At 46.1% G+C, this 22,272-nt stretch overlaps 1 protein-coding gene across 5 annotated transcripts in view; it reads right to left on the bottom strand.

Annotated features, from left to right (window-relative positions):
• Window positions 1–22,272, bottom strand: part of NEDD4L (NEDD4 like E3 ubiquitin protein ligase) — a 345,318-nt gene that overhangs the window by 167,398 nt on the left and 155,648 nt on the right. Inside the window, exon 1 of one of the 5 annotated variants that reach the window (XM_043558981.1) lies at window positions 17,749–18,003. The exons of 3 other annotated variants lie outside the window; for them this stretch is intronic. In XM_043558981.1, the coding sequence (XP_043414916.1) occupies window positions 17,749–17,771 (23 nt within the window). In that variant the 5' untranslated portion in view covers window positions 17,772–18,003. Of the gene's footprint in view, window positions 1–17,748; window positions 18,004–22,272 lie in introns of those variants that run through there. One more of the 5 variants, XM_043558979.1, reaches the window with a different exon arrangement.

Below are 22,272 nucleotides of genomic sequence, written 5' to 3'. Positions count from 1 at the left end.
AGGGTCGGGGGGTATAATTGCAGGCCCAGCTGTCTACCTCTAACACATATATACATAATTTGTTGACATCTCTGTAGACATGGAACAGCTCCTGAAAACATTTAAAAGAGTTTGTTTAAAAAAAAACACAAAACCAACTATTTAAAACCAATGTTTTCTTACGTTCTAAGAGTATAACTACTGTTCACTGCGTATAGTCACCAGAAAAAAAGTTTCACCTATAAACTGTAAATTTTCATACAGTAGCCTTTGTCTCCAGCATACTCTATTATGTATTTTCCCCACATACAGGCAACTATCAAAGGTTAAGAAAACACTTCCTTCTAGTAAAGCTTTAACAGAGTGGAGAGCAGCTCACAAAGCCATAAAGGAGGGACAACAAAAACAGCTCCCTTTTCAGAACCTGTCTAGTAAATGATTTAATTCCTCAAATAGTCACTGAGTGTCCACCATATGCAAAGGACAATGCGATGGAGGAGGTCAAAGAAATGGGGGGCAGGGGAACAGAGACAAAGAGTCACAGAGGAGATGGGGCCCTCAAAGAGGTAGTCTACCCCTCCCCTCCCCAGAAAACAAAGTCAGACAAGAAGGAAGGCACATACTACAAATGCTGCCTTTATGAAGTTGGCCGTGCATGTTAAGAACTCAAAGAAGTGGGGCCCCTGGGTGGCTCAGTTGGTTGGGTGTCCGACTTCAGCTCAGGTCATGATCTCATGGTTTGTGGGTTCGAGCCCCACATCAGGCTCTGTGCTGACAGCTCACAGCCTGGAGTCTGTTTTGGATTCTGTGTCTGTCTGTCTGTCTGTCTGTCTCTCTCTGCCCCTCCCTGGCTCGCACGATCTCTCTCTCAAAAACAAACACACATTAAAAAAAAAAAAAAGAAGAACTCAAAGAAGCTGCAAGTTTTTATGATTATTCTAAGACAATCAGAAATGCAGGGAATATCTTATGAACAGAGGTAATAACTTCCAGTATCATTTATCAAGTACTTCCTGGATGAATGGCATTGTATTTTGTGTCTTATGTATGCACCATCTCTAATCCCTGAAACAGTCCTGGCAAGGAGGATGTTAGTGACCCCATTTCATGAATGAGGAGAAGATATCCTAACATATATATATGTACATATGAAATGCTATGGAGCCATTAAGTAGGTATTAATGAACTTGATTTAGTTGCCTGTGCTTTGTCTAAAAATAAAGTTAAAATTGTATATCATCACAACTATAAACGCAAATATAACCACTGCATTATAAATATACCAAACTATAAAAGTGTTTATTACTATATTAAGGAGACCATGAGACCATGAGGGATTTTTTTTCCTTCCTCTCATTTCTCCATAAAGCCCAAATAGCAGAGCTATGTTACTGTTCAGTTGGGACGCCGAGACGGGAGGTCACAGCCAGTCCCAGAGTGGCCACCGCCATCCCACCACCCCCACCCCCGCTCCAGAAATGGTCCCAAATGGCAGCAACTAGAAAATTCAAGTTAAAAATATCGTGTGTGTGCCGATAAAGTAGGTATAGAGGCATTTACAGCTTTCGCCTCAATCCCTGATTTAACAGCCACCTTCCTTTTTAAGCAACAGAGTAAAGACGTCTCAAAGGGCCTTGAAAGAAAGGTCTGGAACACAGTAAGTGGAGTAAAAGGGACTATCTTAATTCCCATAGTACCTATGCTCAGTGTCCTGTTGGCGAAGTCTGCTTCATCGTCATTGTATCAGCACGCGTCTTCCTGTGGGGCCTGCGCCAGTGAAGCAATGTGTAATGACTAGGTCACAGCACCTTTGTATTATCTCTTTAGGAGGGTCTTAAAATCCACTCTGCCAAAGGCCTCAACTGTTAGCCCCCATGCACATCTAAGGGAGGGAGCAATTCAAATGTGCTTTTGAGAGACATTACCCATTTTCCCAACTGATGAGATAAGACTTCGCACAAGAATCTATCTTCTGAAAAAGTAATTCAGGAATGTGGGAGCACAGGCACCTACTCACACGCAGGGAGCATTCCACAACCTAAGGGTGTTTGGAAAGTTGAGGGGGCTTACCGCCTAATGTAAGTGAATATCCCACAATAAGGCATCTAGAGATCAAAAGATCTGCACTTCTCAGACTAGAAATGGACCAACAAAATGAAAACTCCTCTGACCGTCCTCAAGTAGTACAGTAGTACTGTCTTTCTTCTTCTTTTTTTTTTAATGTTTATTTATTTTGAGAGAGAGAGAGAAAGAAAGACAGGGAGCAGGGGAGGGGCAGAGAGGGATGGAGAGAATCACAAGCAGGCTCCCAGACAGCATGGAGCCCGACATGTGGCTCAATTCCATGAACCGCAAGATCGTGACCTGAGCCAAAATCAAGAGTCAGACGCTCAACCAACTGAGCCACCCAGACGTTCCGACGTTGTCTCTTGATAAGCAATGACATTATGAAAATCTTCAGCCAAACAAGACCATTATATCAAACATAATTACAATTACGTAATTTCATAATTTCAAGTGGCCATGACAGTTCAGAGGTATTTTTAATCATTGTCTTCAACCTTTATAACTAGTCACATTTGTAACCTCTCCAGGACTAGCCCAGCATAAAACAGTAGACAATAACCCAAACATACAGGGGCCCTAATTCTGAGGATCCGGGGTAACTGTAACCATAGAGTATGCACACTAAAAATACGTAACTCGGGTTCACTTTGTATAAACTTTAAATACTCCTCAGATGCTCTGGCTGAATACAAAACTATGTAATGAATCATCTCCCCATTCCTCCCCTCCCCTGCCCCCAGCCCACCGTCTCAGATATGGTTCTATGAACAAAAATTCTATCTGGAAAACACTTTTTTTTACCTGAGCACCCATTTTTAAAACGCATGCACACACGCAAAAAGCCCTACTACTGTTATTTAAGAAGAGTATATGGTCTTTATCATTAAATTATCTGTGGCATTTAATTCATTTTAAAAAACCCAGGAGAATGTCCATGCGTAATAAACCCATGTGACAGTATAGCCTCGGTATAAAAACACACTTTCAAATTTACCAGTGAAATTCTGTCATTATCAGTCTTCACCGATCTTAAAGATTTAAGTAGCTATTCTATGTATTTAACTGAGTAATCAGCATAACCCCAAAGCCATACGTTTTCAAAGACCAATTTATCTCTATCATGCTTGTGTATTCACTGACCACAAGCTCCATAGAATTCGTTCCTGCCTGCCAAAGTGTTATCAACTCTAAATGTTTATGTAAATAAATATACCTTTGTTTTGCACAAAGGGTAATGAGCTTCCAGAACTCCAAAGAAGAAAAATAGACAGGAATTCCAAGTAGTTCAGGCAGAAACTGTCTGGGCGGGGCAAACATGTTAATAGCAGGTGCATAAATGGCTATCAAGAAAGAGTGCAATCCACCAGGCTCTCCCACGTAGCAACAGACAGAAGAGCCATATCCTCTCCCCAGTACCTTCCTCCAGGCTCCCGCTGACAGAATCCCAAGCTGGCTGAAAATAGGCTTCAATCTTACAAGTCCTTTGGATCCTCAGTGATCGTGGGCCTAAATGCTAAATCATCCCCAAAGAAGTTCTTTGAAAACCATACAGTCCGACTCTTAGGATTTAAGCACCTTTTATAGTCTAGTAGAAATAGAAATTCGCTCCATCTATCAACCATCCAGGCCAGAGAAGGCAATCTATGTGGGGCACCACGTCACCACATAAGAACCCTTGTGGCACAGAGGATACCGCTCCGACAAAAAAATTGGGAAGTTGGGGAGATTTATCAAGGAAACCTTCTGACATTCCCCACGTGTGCTGCCCATCCTGTCACAAGTTGGCTCCCCCTTGCCACACCCCCCCCTCCCCGTCTACACTTCACCTTTGTCCAGGTACCTACTTCGATCTTGCTCTCACTTGGCAGTCCCTATACTGATGGTGTCTGCCCTCCGTAAATATGAACCAGAGCAACTGAGAATACGTACACGTGCCCTGTCTGCCGTACGTGCACCATGAAGAAGCCTCAAAGGCAGATGGGTCTGTTCTCTAGCACACAGCATCACCACACTGGCTGTGACCTGGGGATTAGAAATTCCTAGAGCAGAGATTCTCAAACCATGGCGGCCATCAGAATCACCCGGAGGGCTGACAAAAACACAGGCTGGTGGGCCCCCGTCCGAGTTGCCAATTCTGACCCAAGGTAGAACAGGACGGTACTCTGCATCTCTAACAATTTGCTCATCTGGGCACCACACTTTGGGAACCACGGAGACTCCACTTTTCCTCTTTGTTTCTCCAGGATCCAGAAGCACAATGGGTCCATTCAACTCAGTTTTTCCCTTCCCGCCATCCAATCACCCCTAGAGGGTGGGAAGAGGGTACAGCCTCACCTCTACTGGATGCCAAGGTCTTTGACACCCGACCGTGCCCTTGTTTACTGGGGTGTAGGAAGGGCAATCTACAAGGCCTACCTGTCATTTTCATCAACCAGCCAGTACTGCTTTTTGTTTATTTTCGAGCAAAGGTGAGTGGGTTCTTGCCTGTTTAAAAACACACCATTGTCTAATGAGAAAACAGTTACAAGTACCCTGGAATAACACAAGCCTGTCAGGCATTCTGTTCTAAAGGAAATAAGGCAGGGGAATCTGAGAGGTGATGCTTCGGTCAGCCTCTCTGGTCTTACATGAGACAGGTAGGATGTGGACACCTGCTCATCTACTTCTCTCATGGTTCGAAAGAAAAATCAATCCAACTCAAACTTCAAATGAAGACTAAAGATACATTCTCTTTTTTTTTTATACATTAGTTCCCTTTACCCCCAAATGTATCAAGTTAGGAGCCTTAAAACACAGGTGCACAGACACAGAATGGCACTGAAATCAGCCAGTGTGGGAGCAGACCCAGTGTGGGAGCAGTGTGGGAGCAGTCATCGCTCTTCAGGAACACTGAGGTCAACTCCTTGGCTAATCCCACCTGTGTCTTTGTGCTCGTGAAGGAACACCGCTGGTCCAACAGAGGAACTTGGAACTCAAAGCCAAAGCAGAATCAACAGTGAGCCGTGCCAACCTGGGAAAGACAGCCAATTCTCAAGTAGAGAACTACTCAGGGAGCTCGGCCTTTATTAACTAAACAGAGGAAAGGATACTTTTAATGAACTCGGAAGAGCGTTGGCTCCCACAGCACAGCTGGGCTACGCCTCTGCTGTCATGGTCACCGCACGCTTCGGGACACTGGGACTGAAGGGGACACACGGAGACAGGTGTTCAGCACCCCTCTGGCCGCCACAGAGATGGTCACGGCCGAGACCCCCCGTGGTCTCAGGAACAAAGGTCGGGCAGAGGGAGGTGCCGTGTGGACCGGTAAACCGAGGGTCTGCTGAGAGCAAGCCTCGGGCAAACAGGGAAGCGTGGGGGGAGAAGGGGGACCTGAAGCCAGCTGCGTGTTCTGCTCAATGGGTCCTAGGCACATAAACACTAACCGCTCTACCTCCCAGCATTTACTCTGTGCCCAGCACTTTCTGCATGATCTTTCCTTTAGCCTACTTAGTAAGAGTATAGACTTCTCAGGGTGGGAGTGACCGCAGTCCTGGTCGTACCTCAGGAGCCAACCCTAAGTGCAGCTCTCACTACAAGAATCTGTCTTCTTCTCACACGCAAGACTCTCTGAGCAAAGGGGTTCCTCCCTCCCTTGAGGTTAGGAGGAGACGTGGAAGCTTCTGAAGTCTCAACAAGCAGCCCCAAGAGTGGTGCTCCTTCAGTGACATAGCTGCCAGGGATGGGGAGCACCAGGAAAGCCCTGAGGCTGAGGTCTTGAACTTGGCACACACCTGAACACAGAAAGAAGGGAGTAGGTCATCTTGAACAATTCCCTGGGTTATAGGCTAAATCGTGCCCCACCCCCACTCCCTCGACAAAAGACAGGTAAGTTGAAATATCCCAGTATCTCGGAAATGCGACCTTATTATGAAAGAGGGTCTTGGAGCACCTGGCTGGCTCCATCGGTTAAGCGTCCGACTTCAACTCAGGTCGTGATCTTGCGGTTTGTGAGTTCGAGCCCCGCATCGGGCTCTGTGCTGACAGCTCAGAGCCTGGAGCCTGCTTCGGATTCTGTGTCTCCCTCCCTCTCTGCCCCTCCCCTGCTCGTGCTCTGTCTCTCTCAAAAAAGGAATAAAATGAAAAAATTAAAAAGGGCCTTTATAGAAGTAATCCAGTTAATATGAGGTCATCAGGGTGGATCCTAATCCAACAGAATAGAGTCCTAGTTAAGAGAAAATTTGCGCAGATGTGCACGTAGGAAGACGATGTGAAGACACACAGGGACAGAGGGACGCAGCTACAGGCTAAGACATACTGAAGATCACCAGCCAACTCCAGAACAGAACGGAGGCACGGAAGGTTCCCCCAGAGCCCCCAGAGGGAGCACGGCTCTGCTGACACCCGGATTTCTGGCTTGCAGCCTCCAGGACTGTGAGACAATGCATGTCTAGGTTTTAAGCCACCCAGTCTGTGGTTCTTTATTACAGCCCTAGGAAGTCACCACTCCCTTAAAGCCGGTCTTTATCAACAACACTTGGAGCCGAATGTGTTCTAGAACGCTTACTCCTTTCTCGTTTTAGAAAGATGACTCTATTTGAATTCTGACCTAACGTTCCCAGGAGGGGTTTGGGGCAAGCCCCACAATCAAATGTTAGATCTGTGCAGTATGTATGAATAGTTCTATCGAGTGTTCTACATAAACACCAGAAACACTCAAATCTGCTCAGGTCCGGTGTTGTCATCAAGTGAGTTTCCTACAAACTTACAAAAATGTCCCAAGTTGCCAGGGCTTTTTGGATTTTGGAATTGCAGGTAAGAGATTACGGGCCTGGGGCGCCTGGGCGGCTCTGTCAGTTGAGCATCCGACTTCGGCTCACGTCATGATCTCACTGCTCTGAGTTCGAGCCCTGGGTCGGGCTCTGTGCTGACAGCTCAGAGCCTGGAGCCTGCTTCCGATTCAGTGTCTCCCTCTCTCTCTGTCTTCCTCCACTTGCGCTCTCTCAATCTCTCACACAAAAATGATTTTTAAAAATTTAAAAATAAAAAATATTACAGGCCTGTACCAAGTTGTAGAACATTTAAAATACATGCCCTTTAAAAAAAAAATTTTTTTTAATGGTTTATTTATTTTTGAGGGAAAGAGACAGAGTACAAGCAGGGGAGGGACAGAGAAAGTGGGAGACACAGAATCCGAAGCAGCTCCAGGCTCTAAGCTGTCAGCACGGAGCCCGACGCGGGGCTCGAACTCACGAACCGTGAGATCATGACCTGAGCCGAAGTCGGGCGCTTAACCGACTGAGCCACCCAGGCGCCCCAAAAATACATGTACTTTTAATGCCACCCTGCCAATCACGTTCAGACTGCTCACCAAAACGCAGCTGTCTGTGAAATCCTGCAATTCAAGGAAACAAAAGTATGCCCTCAACTCTTAAATAATAATAATCTGCAAAGTCATTTTTAAAAAGTTTTATCTCCAAGGCTAGTACGCATGTAAACAAACTACTAGACATTTGGCCTGTCCATTATGCTGAGTTCTGCACTGTATCACCACACGGCCTTTCAAAGAGTTTGAAAAGAGAGGCAAAACAATGATGCTTCATGGTATTATCACAGGAAGAAAAACAAGTATCAATAGAAAGAGGGCCAGATGATGATGCCTCACGCCCCCCAACGCTAGCAAGAGAGAGGAGTGTGACACGGCACACGGTTTAGTCCCCCGGTTATGCAATAAATATATAGCCGATACTCACACTTGGACCTCCTGGGCCCATGTGTTGTCAAGAAGAAAGGGAGTTTATAGAAGAAACGACGCCTTCCAGGTGTTCAGACATCTTAAAATCCTCCCTTCAGTCACTGTGTCAGAGGAGACTGGATATCGAAGGACTTCTAAAGAGAGCCTAGGGTACGTTCTAGAACTGTTAATAGGTATTGGTCCTACCTACACCACCATATGTCACAGAGGTGTGTGTTTGAGCGTTACGGTTTATACCTCTAGATGACTTTGTCGTACAGATGTTTCCCCTTGTCCCTGGGACCCTGAAGTAGGGTTAAATAATCATGGGGGGGAGAGCACTCGGAACGAGGCGCACCTCTCCCATGAGAACCGTAGTAGTCGGACCTCTATTACGCTCAGATAGGACATGGGATCCTTTACTTTATGCTTAAGAATTTCTATCAGGCAGTATACGTGCAGAATCTAATGAAACCACTTGTCCCCACCATCCATACCTGTTTGATTCCCTCAACAGGCCGATCTACCATCTTCAAAGTTTTCAGCCCCCTTACCCTTGGAGCACGCTCACTTATGGGTGACCGTGCGTTCTCCCCTCCAAGGGAAACCCAGGTAGTCAGCACTGCCTCTCTCTCCTCTTCCCAGAACAAACCACCCTAGGCCAACCAGCCTCTCCATGCTCCACATTCCTGCAATCGTGCCTGTTTAGACCTTCGCCACTGAAATACGTGGCCTTTCTGTATTGTTTGTCCTCTCTCAAGTGTGCCTTAATTCTCTTATACTATTTGCACTTCTCGCTTAAGACCACTACCTACATTTTAGGCTTGTCTGCATTTTCCACCTGACGTCCCACAGAACAAATCCCTCAGTAAATATTTCTTGGTTGCTTGACTGCCTACCCCCTCGTTATTGAGAGGCTCACTTCGTCCCAGGGTCACACGTTTGCAAACACGGGCTTGCCTGAGTTGCCAAAACATGGATTTCTCAGTTTGTCTCAGAAACTTGATAATGATCAACTACATACAGAATGTAGTTTCCATGTAAATCTCCTTTTCTTTACTTTCTTCCCTTTTTCACAATGTGGGAGCCACGAGGTCATTCCCTAGAGTGCCCTCAGAGGCTCAAACACATTCAAAGAAACAACAAAATGGAGGGAAAAAAGTTTCAGTCAACTTCATTTCAGCAATCATGTTAACCGATAGCAAACACGAACATCACGAGCGACTTTTGAGCAACTAAACATAAAAACGTTTAACAACTAACTTACGGCATCAACACACACTTGTAAGAAAAACTTAAATACTGAAATCTAAGAGGACACAGAAATACCAATGTTTGAGGACTAAGTTAGCGAGAAACAACAAACGAGTTAACTCCAGAAACCTTGATTAGATTGTTGACAATTACTTATCAACTGGAAAGGGAGGTATTAAGAAATGTGTCACTAGTTCCCCACATGCCATTATAAGTTTTCATTCCAATTGTGTCATTTTTCATGCCTTTGTAGTGTGTCGCTGATTTTTACCCAATCCTAAAAAGGTTTGCTTTTTGAAACAGAGATGTGTACTGGGGTGCCTGGGTGGCTCGGTCGGTTGGGTTTCCGACTTTGGCTCAGGTCACGATCGCATGGTTTGTGAGTTCGAGCCCTGCAACAGGCTCTGTGCTGACAGCTCAGCACAGATTTAATTTAAAAAAAAATTTTTAAAAAGAAATGAAGATGTTTAAGACTCCATGTAGATGAGAATATCCACACACCAAACTGCCCTTACAAAAGGCACGTGTTGAGAAAACATTCATTGCAATTAACCTCAAATTTTTATGCAGCTGATGTGGACTGAGATACCATGAAACAGCGATCACACGAAAATAAAATCCAGTATATGCCACTTGTGGATGTAGCAGGTGTCGCCACAAAACAAGACCCGATCTGTCCCTTCACTGAGTCACTAGGGGCAAAGTATGCAAGGTTACCCCTAGCAAGGTGAACACACATATGACTTCCCCATTCCGCAGGAATAATATTCAGGAACTATACTGAAAAAAGCAGTTGGAAACCTTGGCAATTAACGTAAAGATAACAGCATGACACCATGTAAGTGAACACAAAACCCTAGCCAGACACATGCAATCTAAATTTGAGAAACGGACTGTGTGGGGATAACTATGTATTCTAGCCAAATACCAATTATTAGCCACTAATTAGATTTATGCTCTGTATTCTGTAGTCCATAATTTTTGAGGACCTAAGGCTTGAGCAGTAGGCAAACAAATGACGAAATCTTCTGGCCATCCAAGCTCAGTGATTAAAAACACCTCCAGGATGAAATTCACTGCAAGCCCCAACCTCCTCTCCTCATCTTGTTAATGCAGCCAAATATTAACTCCACCACCCAAGTCCAACTCGTAGCAATCACCCAGCCTGAATCCGTTCTTTGTAACCTACAAGGCGAAGTCCGGAGAATGCACGGTCTGCCTGGCTCTGGTGCCTGCCTGTGCGATGCCATCACCCATGTGCCTTACACACTTGGCCAAGGGGGACGATTTTTAGTTCTCCAAACATACCATGTTTTCCCCTCTGCTAGAAATGCCCTGTGCCCACCTTGCCTGCACGTGACCCTTATTCAACCTTAAAGGTCAGCTCAACTGTCTCTGAGAACACTGCCTAACCCCAAACCCCACTCCTGTCAGGAGAAGTCAATCAGTATAGCAATCATTTACTTACATGTCCGTTTTTGCTACTGGTCTGGAAAATCCTTTCTAACAAGCCATCCACGTCTTGGTCGCTTGTGTACAGAACATTCCAGTTACACATAGGTCTGCAGTAAGTAATTGCTTCATAGGGTATCATGATGGCCCAAGAGCAGGTTAGGCATATGAGGTACTTAGGATAAATCTCAAGCTGTCTGGTAGGCAGATCCTGGAAGATATCCATGACCATATCGTGGAACATGAAAAGCTCACAGGCTGAGCAACAGCTATCTCTAGCATTCTATAGTCAAAGACTGCTAAAATAGGAATAAACTGGATGGAGGCAAAACAGCCTCATTTGCAATTCTTTGGTTATTTTTCTTAAGTCATGACTGAAAACAAAGAAATTCACTGGTAATGGAGAAGCCGAAAGTGAAGGATAATCTGCTCTTAGGGAGTTTGAACAAGAGGTAATTAATAAAGGATTAAGGCGAAGCAAAGCCACACAGGAACACGTAACTGCAGCACGCTGAACAATGAAAACCAGAGTGGCAATTAGATAGGAAACACCCTCAATGGGTAAAAATATTTGCTTCATCAGTGAGGAGCTGTGCGGAGCGTCACAGAGCTATTCCTGTGTGGATATACCTCTCTGTGCAACAGAAGCCGGGAGGCTCAACTCTGACCCTTAGCAAAAAGCATGTAAGAAAGTCTCCCATTAGACTCTCCTCTTGAAGGAATGAGAGCCACCCAGCAAACCCCGTTACGCTAATGCAGGAAGGTGGGGCGAGATGACCTACAGACAACTCACTTCAAAGTATCAACAGCTCAGAAGAAACCACAGCCTCTAACAGACCAAAGTCAGGACTGGGAAAAGCCAATGGGGAGGCTCCTTTCACAGACCCTCCCCATTCCTTCATTCAACCAATTTTCACTGAACACCGACCATATCTCTGGCACTGGTCTAGGCACCTCAGAGACCCCAGGGAAGAACAGAGTTCCCTCCCTCTGTGGAATTTACACTCAGGCAGGTGGCGATAGTTGGTAAATACAATAAAAAATACAATAGGGGCGCCTGGGTGGCTCAGTCGGTTAAGCGTCCGACTTCGGCTCAGGTCATGATCTCGTGGTCTGTGAGTTCTAGCCCCACGTGGGGCTCTGTGCTGACAGCTCAGAGCCTGGAGCCTGCTTCGGATTCCGTGTCTCCCCCTCTCTCTGCCCCTCCCCTGCTCATGCTCGGTCTCTTGTCTCAAAAATAAATAAAAACATTAAAAAAAATTTTTTTAATAAAAAATACAATAATAAAATAAGTAAATTAAAAAATAAAGGTAAAGTGAAATGAAATGAAATGAAGTGAAATGAAATGAAATGAAATGAAATGAAATGAAATGAAATGAAATGAAATGAAATAATAGCAAAGAAGAATGTGGCAGAAGATAACACACCTCAGAGAAAGGACTGATGCTGGGGCCTTTCGGAAAAGGTGATTTTGATTGAACGGCCACTTGAAGGAAATGACAAATCATTAACTGGAGGTGGCGGGGCAGACCCTCACAGAAATCGAACAGTTGTACACTTGACAAAGACAGGGTAACACAGCAACGCAATGAAGGGCGTGAGCTCAGCAGGAGGGCACAGCCGGCCGCCTTCCAGTTCTGCACTTGCAACTGGAAATCATCAGATGCCACGGTCTCTAGCAGCTAACATCCGTCAGTGGCCAGGCTTCCACACCCCCTGCCCTTAGCTCTTGGTCAGCTGCTGTCGTCCTCATCAGCGTGCAGACCGCAGGAGGTCCCCAGGGCTTCCCCTCCAAGCACAGCACAGGAACTCACACAGCCCGGAAACCGGAGCAACTCGGGACGTGTTGCCTCATGCTCCACGATGCTGGCTTATGAACTTCGGAAGTATGGACCACGCTTGGCAAGTGCCCTGCTCTGCACGTGGTCACATTCCTCTTCCCTCTCAGTATTTGGCCTCAAGTTTGCAAACGGTGACAGCTTACAAGGTTTGGTTCCCTAAGTTGCTATCATAAATCCCGACACAAAAAGTTATTGGAGGTCACCTGACAACTCCACTTGGCAAATGACAAAACCTGTGTCGTGTCAATGATACAGCAAGCCACGAGTTCAACCTAGGCAACCTAGGCTGCCATACCTATTACAAGAATAATTCATTCTTAAGGCTACTCCACAGATGCGGGTATCCCTCATTTCCAATCAGACCAGATGATACTTAAATATGTTTGACGGGTGGAAATCTTTTTCCAGGAAGTATCTGTTCACTTTGCTCTAAGATGAATGACTGCTTACTCTTCTAGGCACAATAATGTATACTTTTCCACGCAAAGGACGTCTTAAAGGACTTTTAAAGGAACCACTACCCTAGAGCTGGCCACAGCTTCCACACTCACCCGAACCAGACCTACTGGAAAGCGTCAGGAGCTCCCATGCAAAAGAAAAACAGATCACCCATCCGTATAATGGTCACTCCCTCCTCCTGATTTCATTTCTTTAAAGACACTCACACTGCCTCCAATTACAGGATCTGTTCACCTGGTTTGGGGTCTCCCCCACCAGGCGGTAGGTCTCCAAGGGGAGTGGAAGGGCCAGGTGACCGACCGCACAGGGCTGTGCAGCCTGCCCAGCACCGAGAACCAGGGCATCTCCTCAGGTGCTCAGGGCGTATTTGTTGAGTAAATAAGTTTCACCTAAACCCCGGGAGGCCATTCAGACTTTTAACTGGCGCAGGCTCAATTCGGGAACATTTCATTTTGTTCTCTGCCCACACATCTCCCCTCCCTTAGAAAAAAAGCAGCGGAGCCAAATATAGATGTGCCCAAGCACAACTAAAGGGCAATTCAATGATGACGCAGGTAGCACCTAGGATTAGCCCAGGGCCTGCTGCTCGGGGCAGGTGACAGGTGACAGGTGACGAGGCCGGAGGCTCCTGCCCAGGGAGGGGAGGGGGCTGCAGGCTCGGAATCTCACTGCTGAGTCTGTGGGTCTCATTCCTCAACAGGTTATTGACAAAGCGAGATGCTGGCTTTGTCATCAACACTCCCCCATCCTACGTCATGCTAAGAATCAAATTTAAATAGCAGTATCCCTGCAGAAGGAGTGATCTGTCATCTGGGAGTTGCAGCTCCTTGGCAGGTGACAGGGCCTCCGCGCCTCACCATGTTCCCTCTCCCTCTCTCTGACACGCACACCTCTCTGCTTTACATAACCTTTCTAGCCATTGAGCTCTTCTTTTTCTTCGGGAACAGAGTTCCACTGGCACACGCCGATGAAAACTCCTCTACCTTTCGTACGTGGCTTCCCAACAGTGAACAAAGAATTGAAGAGAATTTTTTTTTTTTTTTTAAACCAGCTAACATGATTAGGGGACGTGTTTTCCTGGTCTCATTAATCTTACAGATCAATTAAGTCTTAATCGTCTTTGATTGCCATCTTCACTCAGCCCAGGGCGTAACGGCTGTTAAAGTCTATTTATAAAATACATCAAGTGAAAACAATAATGGGGGTGGGAACGAACCTTGAAAAAGTGTTAACGCAGCAAAAACTGCCAACTGTAGGGTGGAAAAAGAAGTACCTCTCAGCATGTAGCACAAAGACACTTAGTAAGTATTTGGTAACTGACAGACTGAAAGAATACGAGGAACCATTTTATTTTTTTTTTTTAATTTTTTTTCAACGTTTTTATTTATTTTTGGGACAGAGAGAGACAGAGCATGAACGGGGGAGGGGCAGAGAGAGAGGGAGACACAGAATCGGAAGCAGGCTCCAGGCTCCGAGCCATCAGCCCAGAGCCCGACACGGGGCTTGAACTCCCGGACCGTGAGATCGTGACCTGGCTGAAGTCGGACGCTTAACCGACTGCGCCACCCAACGAACAAGACGTTACACCTGTGCTAAACGGCCATGTCAAAGAGTTCAAATAGTCACACAAATAGACCAGACGCAACAGTGTCCAAAGAGAACACACCTCTTTCAGATACACTGCTTGCCGATGAACACAGACACAAACCTCAACACAAAAGGGCAACAAGGGAGAAGAATATATTAAAATACCTTGAGGCCACCACCCCATTCCCTTTAATGAGGCTGGAAATCTCACGGAGTCGCTTAGCATGGCAGATCTTGGCCAGAATGAACTCCTGGACCTTGTTAATGGAGCTGAGGGTTCAAACCCCCGCGCTGGCACGTGCTCCTGGAGATCACAACGCCGGGACTCCACATGGCCTCTGCTGCAGAATCTATGCCCAAACGCCCCAATAACGTGACGGGGTTTCCAGGCACTGGCCTGAGTCACAGGTGGTTTACCTGCCTGTGATCCCTTGCCTACAGCAGGCCCGTGAGTAACAGTGACACGAGCAGGACGGCCCACGTCACTGCAAGTGGCGCTTTTGTACGTACTCCTAGGAAGCTCCGTCCACCCAACTCCGATCTCTCATCTGCGTTTCCACCTAGTGTGAAATGACACTGTTCACTGCCTCTGGGGTGTGATGGTATGTCACAGGTCTCATGGGCCGTTCCAAAAATGTCCATGGAGGCCTCTGTGCTCTAGAAGAAAATCAATCCTTTGTTTTCGGGGATGATGCCCGTCAGGCGCTGGTTTTTATTTTATTTTACTTTTTTAAAGTCAAGTACCATTAACATGCATTATATTAGTTTCAGGTGTATGACATAATGGTTCAACAATTCTATACATTACTCAGGGCTCATCACAGTAAGTGTCCTCTCAGGAGGTGGAATTTGCACTTTTCTCCCAGCAGCTACCTCTGAGATGAATAAGCAAGGCACAAGTCCCAGCTGAGAGCGCACACAGCCCGTGGTTACCTGAAAAGATCTTACAATTATTTGGGCTGATCCAGTTTTGGCAACAACAGCAGGGCAGGGCGAGTTTTCTAAAAGATCCAGAACCTCCGACTTTTGCAGGAGTCGGAAATAAAGTCCCCTTTGATTTCAGGGGGGCAGCTAGCTGGCAGTCTCCCCCAGGCCCGACCTGGTGGGCAGGTGGGCAGGATCGCATAGGGAGCTACCTGTGCTTCCTGTTCACCTGTGCTCTCGAGAAAACCAGGCCAAGCACACAGGGAGCGCAAATATTTACAGGAGGTCAAGGTGTGCCAAGTGACTCTCTTTGGAATTCTGAGCCACTGAGAACATAGTTAAGGTATATTCTGGAAACACCTGAGAATGTGTGCTGCTGCCATCGCCCCAAAGGTGAATGACCTCAGAAGTCTCTGGGATCCCAGGGGTGAGATTAGCTGGCTAGCTCTGAGCTGACATACAGAATCGGGCATCCTCTACATTGCTAGGACATTAAATCATTGCTAGCGAACCCAAAACACCCCAGGAGGGAAATCACGAGGAAGGAAAAGATTTCGGCCAAGGTGGAGGAAATTACATGTAAATGACCTGAAAGTTGATTTGGACAAGCCCCACAGAGCACAGATGAGATTGCCCGGTATTAAGTTCAGACATAGTCGAAACAACCTCACCCCCCTCCCCCCAATCCCAACACAAGTGCCATAATTACAAAAGACTCTGGTTTTTGTCTTTGTAAATATTTATTTATTTTGGGGAGAGCGCAAGTGAGGGAGGGGCGGGGGGTGGGGGGGGGCGGAGGATCCAAAGTGAGCTCTGGGCTGACAGGCTGACAGCAGGGAGCCTGACCTGGGGGCCTGAACTTACAAACTGCGAGATCATGACCTGAGCTGAAGTCGGACACTCAACTGACTGAGTCACCCAGATGCCCCACAAGAGCCTCTGTTTCATCAACTATGTCTAAGATGTGGTCAAGAAGTCTACAGGGTTCCCCACCATACCAACCACTTTACGATAAAATGTTTATACTCCTCCAGCAGCAAATTCCTATCATTCCATTCCTGCCTTCATTTTGCTTCTTATATTCCATACTGACAAAACAGCGTCCTAAACATATTGTCTTAAATCAACATTCAGCGGCAAGACCAAAAAAAAAAAAATAAAAAAAAGTAACATCTGTGAAAATCATTCCCCTTTTCTCCTAATTAAATAAAGCATTTCCCACCCCCCTCCTGATCTGACAAGCTTACTCACATTCCTTTGGGAATTAAAGTTCACCTTGTCCTCCCCAAGATCATTGAAAGGAGGGAGCACAATACCACACAGCTTCTTTAATTTCCCTTTTCTAGTCTGGCTGCTTGTTCTCATTTGTCTGATTGGAAATCTAACTCAAACACCTGCGGACCACAGACTTCTCGATGTGAAATGAAGTATTTTATTAAAGAGTAACTCCCGATTTGACTGTTGGCTTTGCCATTTCTCATCATTGACCCACTTTTACTGAATTGTCTTAAAATTCCATCCATCTTACCATTTAACATGAGGAATGTTTGTTTGAAAGTACCCTGGCTCATTAATAGAAAGGTGTGGCCTGTACACTGATACACACTAACTAGTTCGCTAACAGTTTATGAATCACCATCAAATGAGACAGTAAAGAAACAGAAAAATCACGTGTTAATCATGAAGTATATTCGTATGTATGAGTAGTAAGGGTGGGGGAAAGGACAGCAAAACCTAAAGGAAGCAGATGAATATGGGCTTTAATTTTTGTTCTCAACCCAACCATCGTCATAATCATCATCATTAATGCATTCAGAATAAGTTATGAAAGCCAAAAATAAGGGGGAGAATGATTTCTCTCACTACCGACAATTCAGATAAAACCACGCATCATTCTCAAGCCAACCATTTCCAACCTAAGATGTTATTTCATCTGAAGCCAAGTACAGCTGGGGTCTCCTTCCTCTCCAGTGAGATTTCTAAGTCAGAAAGAGAGAGAGAGAGAGAGAGAGAGAGACCCAAAACAGAACAAGAACACCTGTTTCTTCCTAAAACATGGACTTCCGAACCAGAGAACATTCACAGAACCTGGGTGGTCTACATTTTCTATTATTTTTTCAAAAAGAAAACAAAGGCATCCGTCGTGCATTCGTTTTGAGAGTAAAAAGTGTACATTTTTCTAGTCAAGGCAGAGATAAGAAAGCAAAAGGGTTAAAAATAAGGAGAACTGACATCCTGATTCTTTCCCCCGAGTTTCATTCTTTGCCCACCATTCCATCTGTACAAATCAAGGGTAAAACTGATCAACTACAGCTAACCCTGAACACCGAGAACAAGTCATTTATCCTGGAAAATTTTGGGCTGTGTTAGAATAATGCCACTGGTATAAAAACAGCCCTACACGAAGATCAAACTCCGTGCCAACAGACGTTACACGTTCATATAACACACATACAGTGGCGTCTTTGTTCTTACCTATAATTGTCCTCAAGGCTCATGAAAAACAAGCCATCTGTCCTGCCGGGAAGCGTCTGCTTCGGCTAGCTTTGCGGTCACACGGCCGGGAATCTACCTCGACGACCCTTGGGCTCCTGGCCTCCTCTCCTTCCTTCCCCTTGATGAAAAGCTGCCGACACACACCTCTGCCCGAACTCGGGGACCACCAGGAAGTTTTCACACAACTGGGGAGGAATCCGGGGAGCTTGCTACTTATACTGATGATTCACTTCGATGACAGCTAGAAAGAAGTGCTTGTTGGTGGAAAAGCAGTCAAGCTCCACCCCCACCATAAGGATTAGCTAACTCCACCCAGCTCAGTAATTCGTTTCAACAGCCACAGAGCGCGGGTAACGTTAGTTTACCTGCAGCCCGGCATCTCCAAGCGGCAACTGTCAAAGGGGCAAAGAAGGGCTGACGGTTTACCAAACAGGACAGGCAATAACCGGAGAGCACAGGGTGCTCTTAATCACTGTAACTTGGGCTGGGCTGTTGCTTTTCTTTTTTCTTTTAAAGCTGCGTCCCGGTTTTCTGGGGAAGACGGGCCGTAGGGGTCTGCTCTTCACCTGCACAATGGATTTGGCTTCTCTCCAGTTCCTGGGAGCGAGGCTCCACACCAGGCAGGCTAGAGAGCACCTGGGCCCTCAAAAAGCTGAAAGTCTTGAAGGGGCAAGAGGCCAGGGCAAAGGTAACTGTGAGCCAAACTACAACTCCAAACAGAACTAATGGGGGGCGGGGGTGGGGTGGGGGTGGAGAGGAGGTGTTGATCTGGTGTCACAGGACAGACAGCACCACCCTATAAACCAATCCACCATGTCTGGTGTGCAAACCCAATTTCAGATTAACCAGCGGGGGTGTCCTTGAGGTACAGACCAAAAGCACAGAGAGGGCCAGTGGGGCTCACCTTGGCACTTCTTCAGCACTGGGTCCCATTGGAGGGGTACAGTTTACCGCCCTTACCGGACTCCCCGAGACCAGGAAAAAGGTGTGCTCTTTCTTTGGCTTGCGACTGGCACTAAGCTCCGCCTCTTTGCTCGTGCCCAAAGCCAAGTGGAAACCCACTCTACAAGCCCAGCTGTTGTGGCTGAGACAGGAAGTGTCCCCACTTGTAGCAAAAAGCTAACTTTCTACATTAACTCCAATCTGGGGGCATGCTCACTCATGAAGCGTTCCTGGCACGTCAGCCAAGAACCTCTAAACTAGACTTTCAGGTTCCCACAGGTGCTCTAAGGCTGGGATTCCCGGAGGTGCTGGGACGAGACAGGTCACCAGGGGAGCCGGTGACCTCTCATGGTTAGGAGCATCACCGAAGCCTTGCTGGGGAACCTGTGAACCAGGTTACTGCCAGAAACCCCATCCCCAAATACACTCTCCGCACACAGGCTGACAGTTCGAACCATTTTTTAGTAGGAATCTCGAAACAAGGGGAAATACCCTAAGCATTTAGTATTCAACAGGTGAGGACACACAAGTAGCACATTTAACAGCAGCAACTCCATCTCTGACTACATCTAAAATTACAAAATTAATAAGCTGGCTCACATTTATACACCGGCTGGAAGGTTAAAAACCTAAGAACCACAGTACAAGAAAATACACCTTAGCAAGCTGAAGAAGTTACTCAACGGTTTGCCTGTTCCATTAAAGGTAAAAGGCACCGGGGCACCTGGCTGGCTCAGCTGGAAGAATGTGCAACTCCTGCTCTCAGGGTCGTGGGGCCCAGCCCCACGTTGGGCGTAGAGATTACTAAAAATAAACTTAAAAAAAAAAGATAAAAGGGGAAGGGGGGGCCTGGGTGGCTCAGTCAGTTGAGTATACAAGTCTTCATTTTGGTTTGGGTCATAATCTCACCGTTCATGAGTTCGAGCTCCACATCAGGCTCTGCGCGGACAGTGTGGAGCCTGCTTGGGATTCTCATTCTCTCTCTCTCTCTCTCTTTCTCTCTCTCTTTCTTTCTCCCCCTCTGCCCCTCCCCAACCCACTCTCTGTCTCTCTCAAAATGAATAAACTTAAATATATACATATATAAAAGGTACCTATACTTCTCATCAAATGTTACCCAACTGTTACGGGTTGAGAATCGTGTCTCCCCCCCGCCCCCACCCCCCATTCTTATGTTCAAGTCCTAACCCTTATTTCCTCAGCATGTGACTATGTTTGGAGACGGGGTCTTCCAAGAAGTAACTGAGCTACCATGAAATCTTCAGGGTGGGCCTCTAGTCCAGTATGACCTGTGTCCTTACAAGAGAAAATATGGACATAGGTGCATAATGGGAAGACCGTGTGAAGAGACGGGGAAGTGATGGCCACCTGCAGGCCAAGGAGAGGGACTTCAGGAGAAACCAACCCACTGACACCTTTGCTCTCACAAGTTCAGGCCCCTGAACTGTGAGAAAATACATCTGTTGTGGTACTTTGTTATGGCAGCCTTAGCAAGTTCATACACCAATTCAAGAATCACGTAATTCAAATTATTAATATAAAAAACGCAGACAGATCTCAGACTTCTCATTAATAACCATTCTCCCTCAGCCAAGCACTTCATTTTAGTACTTTTACTCCCTCCCGGTCTACTGAGGCTCTGCCGTGAATAATGCACAGAAAACCGTATACTGGCTGAAGGGGGGGGGGGGGGGAAATGACCTTTCCGACTCCAATTTTGCCACTTCCGTTTATGGTTAATCTAATTGACCAAGGGACCTACCTGCACATCTTTCTCCCCAAAACCCACAGAAATCAGCTTCTGCTCAACCGCCACTAAAATGCAATTAAATCTACCGACAACCATCTTAGCACTGAATTAAGAACTGTTCACAACGGAGGAAATGCTGGAAGGTTGAGTTCAAGTCCCTCTGTTTAGAGGAGGGACCACAGAGGCACCACAATCTAGGAATAAATGCTAATACAGATTCAACCCAAACATTCGGTCCTAATCCAGTGTTCCTATCCCCGCTCTCACTATACTATTAACCGAGGATAGCCTGAAATGATCAAATCTCTCTATTATCTCCAAAAGGAAACCCACTGCCCTACAGAGCCGCTGTAGCACAGAGAGACGAGGATGCAGACACTGGCTAACTGATGGAGTGTGGCCAAGGTCGGCGGGTATGTCAAAAGGCAGGTTTTTTGAACTTGGGCTACACTTGGGGTTGGGTAATTCTTCTTTGTGGGGGCTGTTCTGTGCACTGTAGGATGTTCAGCAGCATCCCTGGTGCTCTCCATCCATGAGACAGAGCTCTTCCTGGGTGTGACAACCCAAAACATCTCCAGATACTGTTAAGTTTCCCCTGGGAGGCAAAGGAGGTGCCACAGAAGAATAAAGGACAGGTGCTATTGTAGACAGGGCAGGGGTGAGGAACAGCAAAGAGCAGTTCATTGTATTTCTCCCTCTGAGGGTTGCTTTTTTGCGGTATCTACCCCCCCCCCCCGACCCCCGCAAAGGAGAAGACCAGGTCATGGGGCTGAGAGTGAGGGAATCACAGACTCAAGAGTCAAGAATACTCAAAGTCTGGAACAACTGGAGAGCAAAAGGGATCAGAGCAGGGCTGAGTCGAGCACATCGAGCAGCTCTAAAGTCTGATGGAAGACAGTCCCATAAACTCAGAGTGGCCCCATAACGGGTGACACTGCAGGTTCCACCCCCCTCCCCATGCACAAGGATCCAGGAGGAAGGTATGAAGGCTGGTTGGATGAATGCAATGGGCATCCCTAAAGGGAGGTGGACACACATACACTGTGGTTTCCCAGGCCACTGTGGTTAGCAGTGGACACAGTAACCTAGAGTTAACAGAAACTAGAAACAAGGAATCTGCTGCAGAATAAATAAAGATGAAGAAAGCCTCAGAAGAGGATCTCACTGAGAAGGAGTTCAAGATCCTACAGACAATCTAGAAGACTAAATACACTCATCCCTTTGATTTAATAATCCCAATCCAAGGAATCTTTCCTAAGGAAATAATCAGGGATATAGTGAAGCAATACTGTACCTTCATTAAACAAAACTACAACCTTAAATGACCAACCGTAGAGAAAACAAATTACAGATACCTGTATGTTCACATCCTCGAAAAATACTTTTCAACCTGAGAAAACAATCAAAATTTAATTTTAAGAAACAGAAGCTATAAAGCTATGTATAACATAGTCCGATTTTTTAATTTTACATATTTACATGTATACATTTTTATAGCTTGTGAGTTTTAATCTCCATTAAGGCAACAGCACCAACTGCCATTAAGGCAACTATGAGACTTGCAAGGGAAAAGTAAACCATAAGGCAATAATTAGAGTCCTGGAGAAGACATAACAAAAGGAGTGGTCAGAGAGGAAAGGAGAGCCAGGAGCCAAGAGAGTTAAGGGTCAAGGGCTACATAAAGGTTGAAGAAGAGGGTGCTAAGCAAACGTAGGTGTCTGGATTTGGTGAAAAGGAAGCTGTTGGTGTCTTAAGACAGATAATTCAGTTCCACAGTGTGGACAACACGCAGTTAGCAAAGGGAGTGGAAG

The sequence above is a fragment of the Prionailurus bengalensis genome, chromosome D3 (assembly GCF_016509475.1).
Source record: "Prionailurus bengalensis isolate Pbe53 chromosome D3, Fcat_Pben_1.1_paternal_pri, whole genome shotgun sequence".
In the NCBI taxonomy this organism is placed as follows: Eukaryota; Metazoa; Chordata; class Mammalia; order Carnivora; family Felidae; genus Prionailurus; species Prionailurus bengalensis.
Note: the sequence above shows the minus strand (reverse complement) of the source record. Positions and strands in the feature narration are given on the sequence as shown.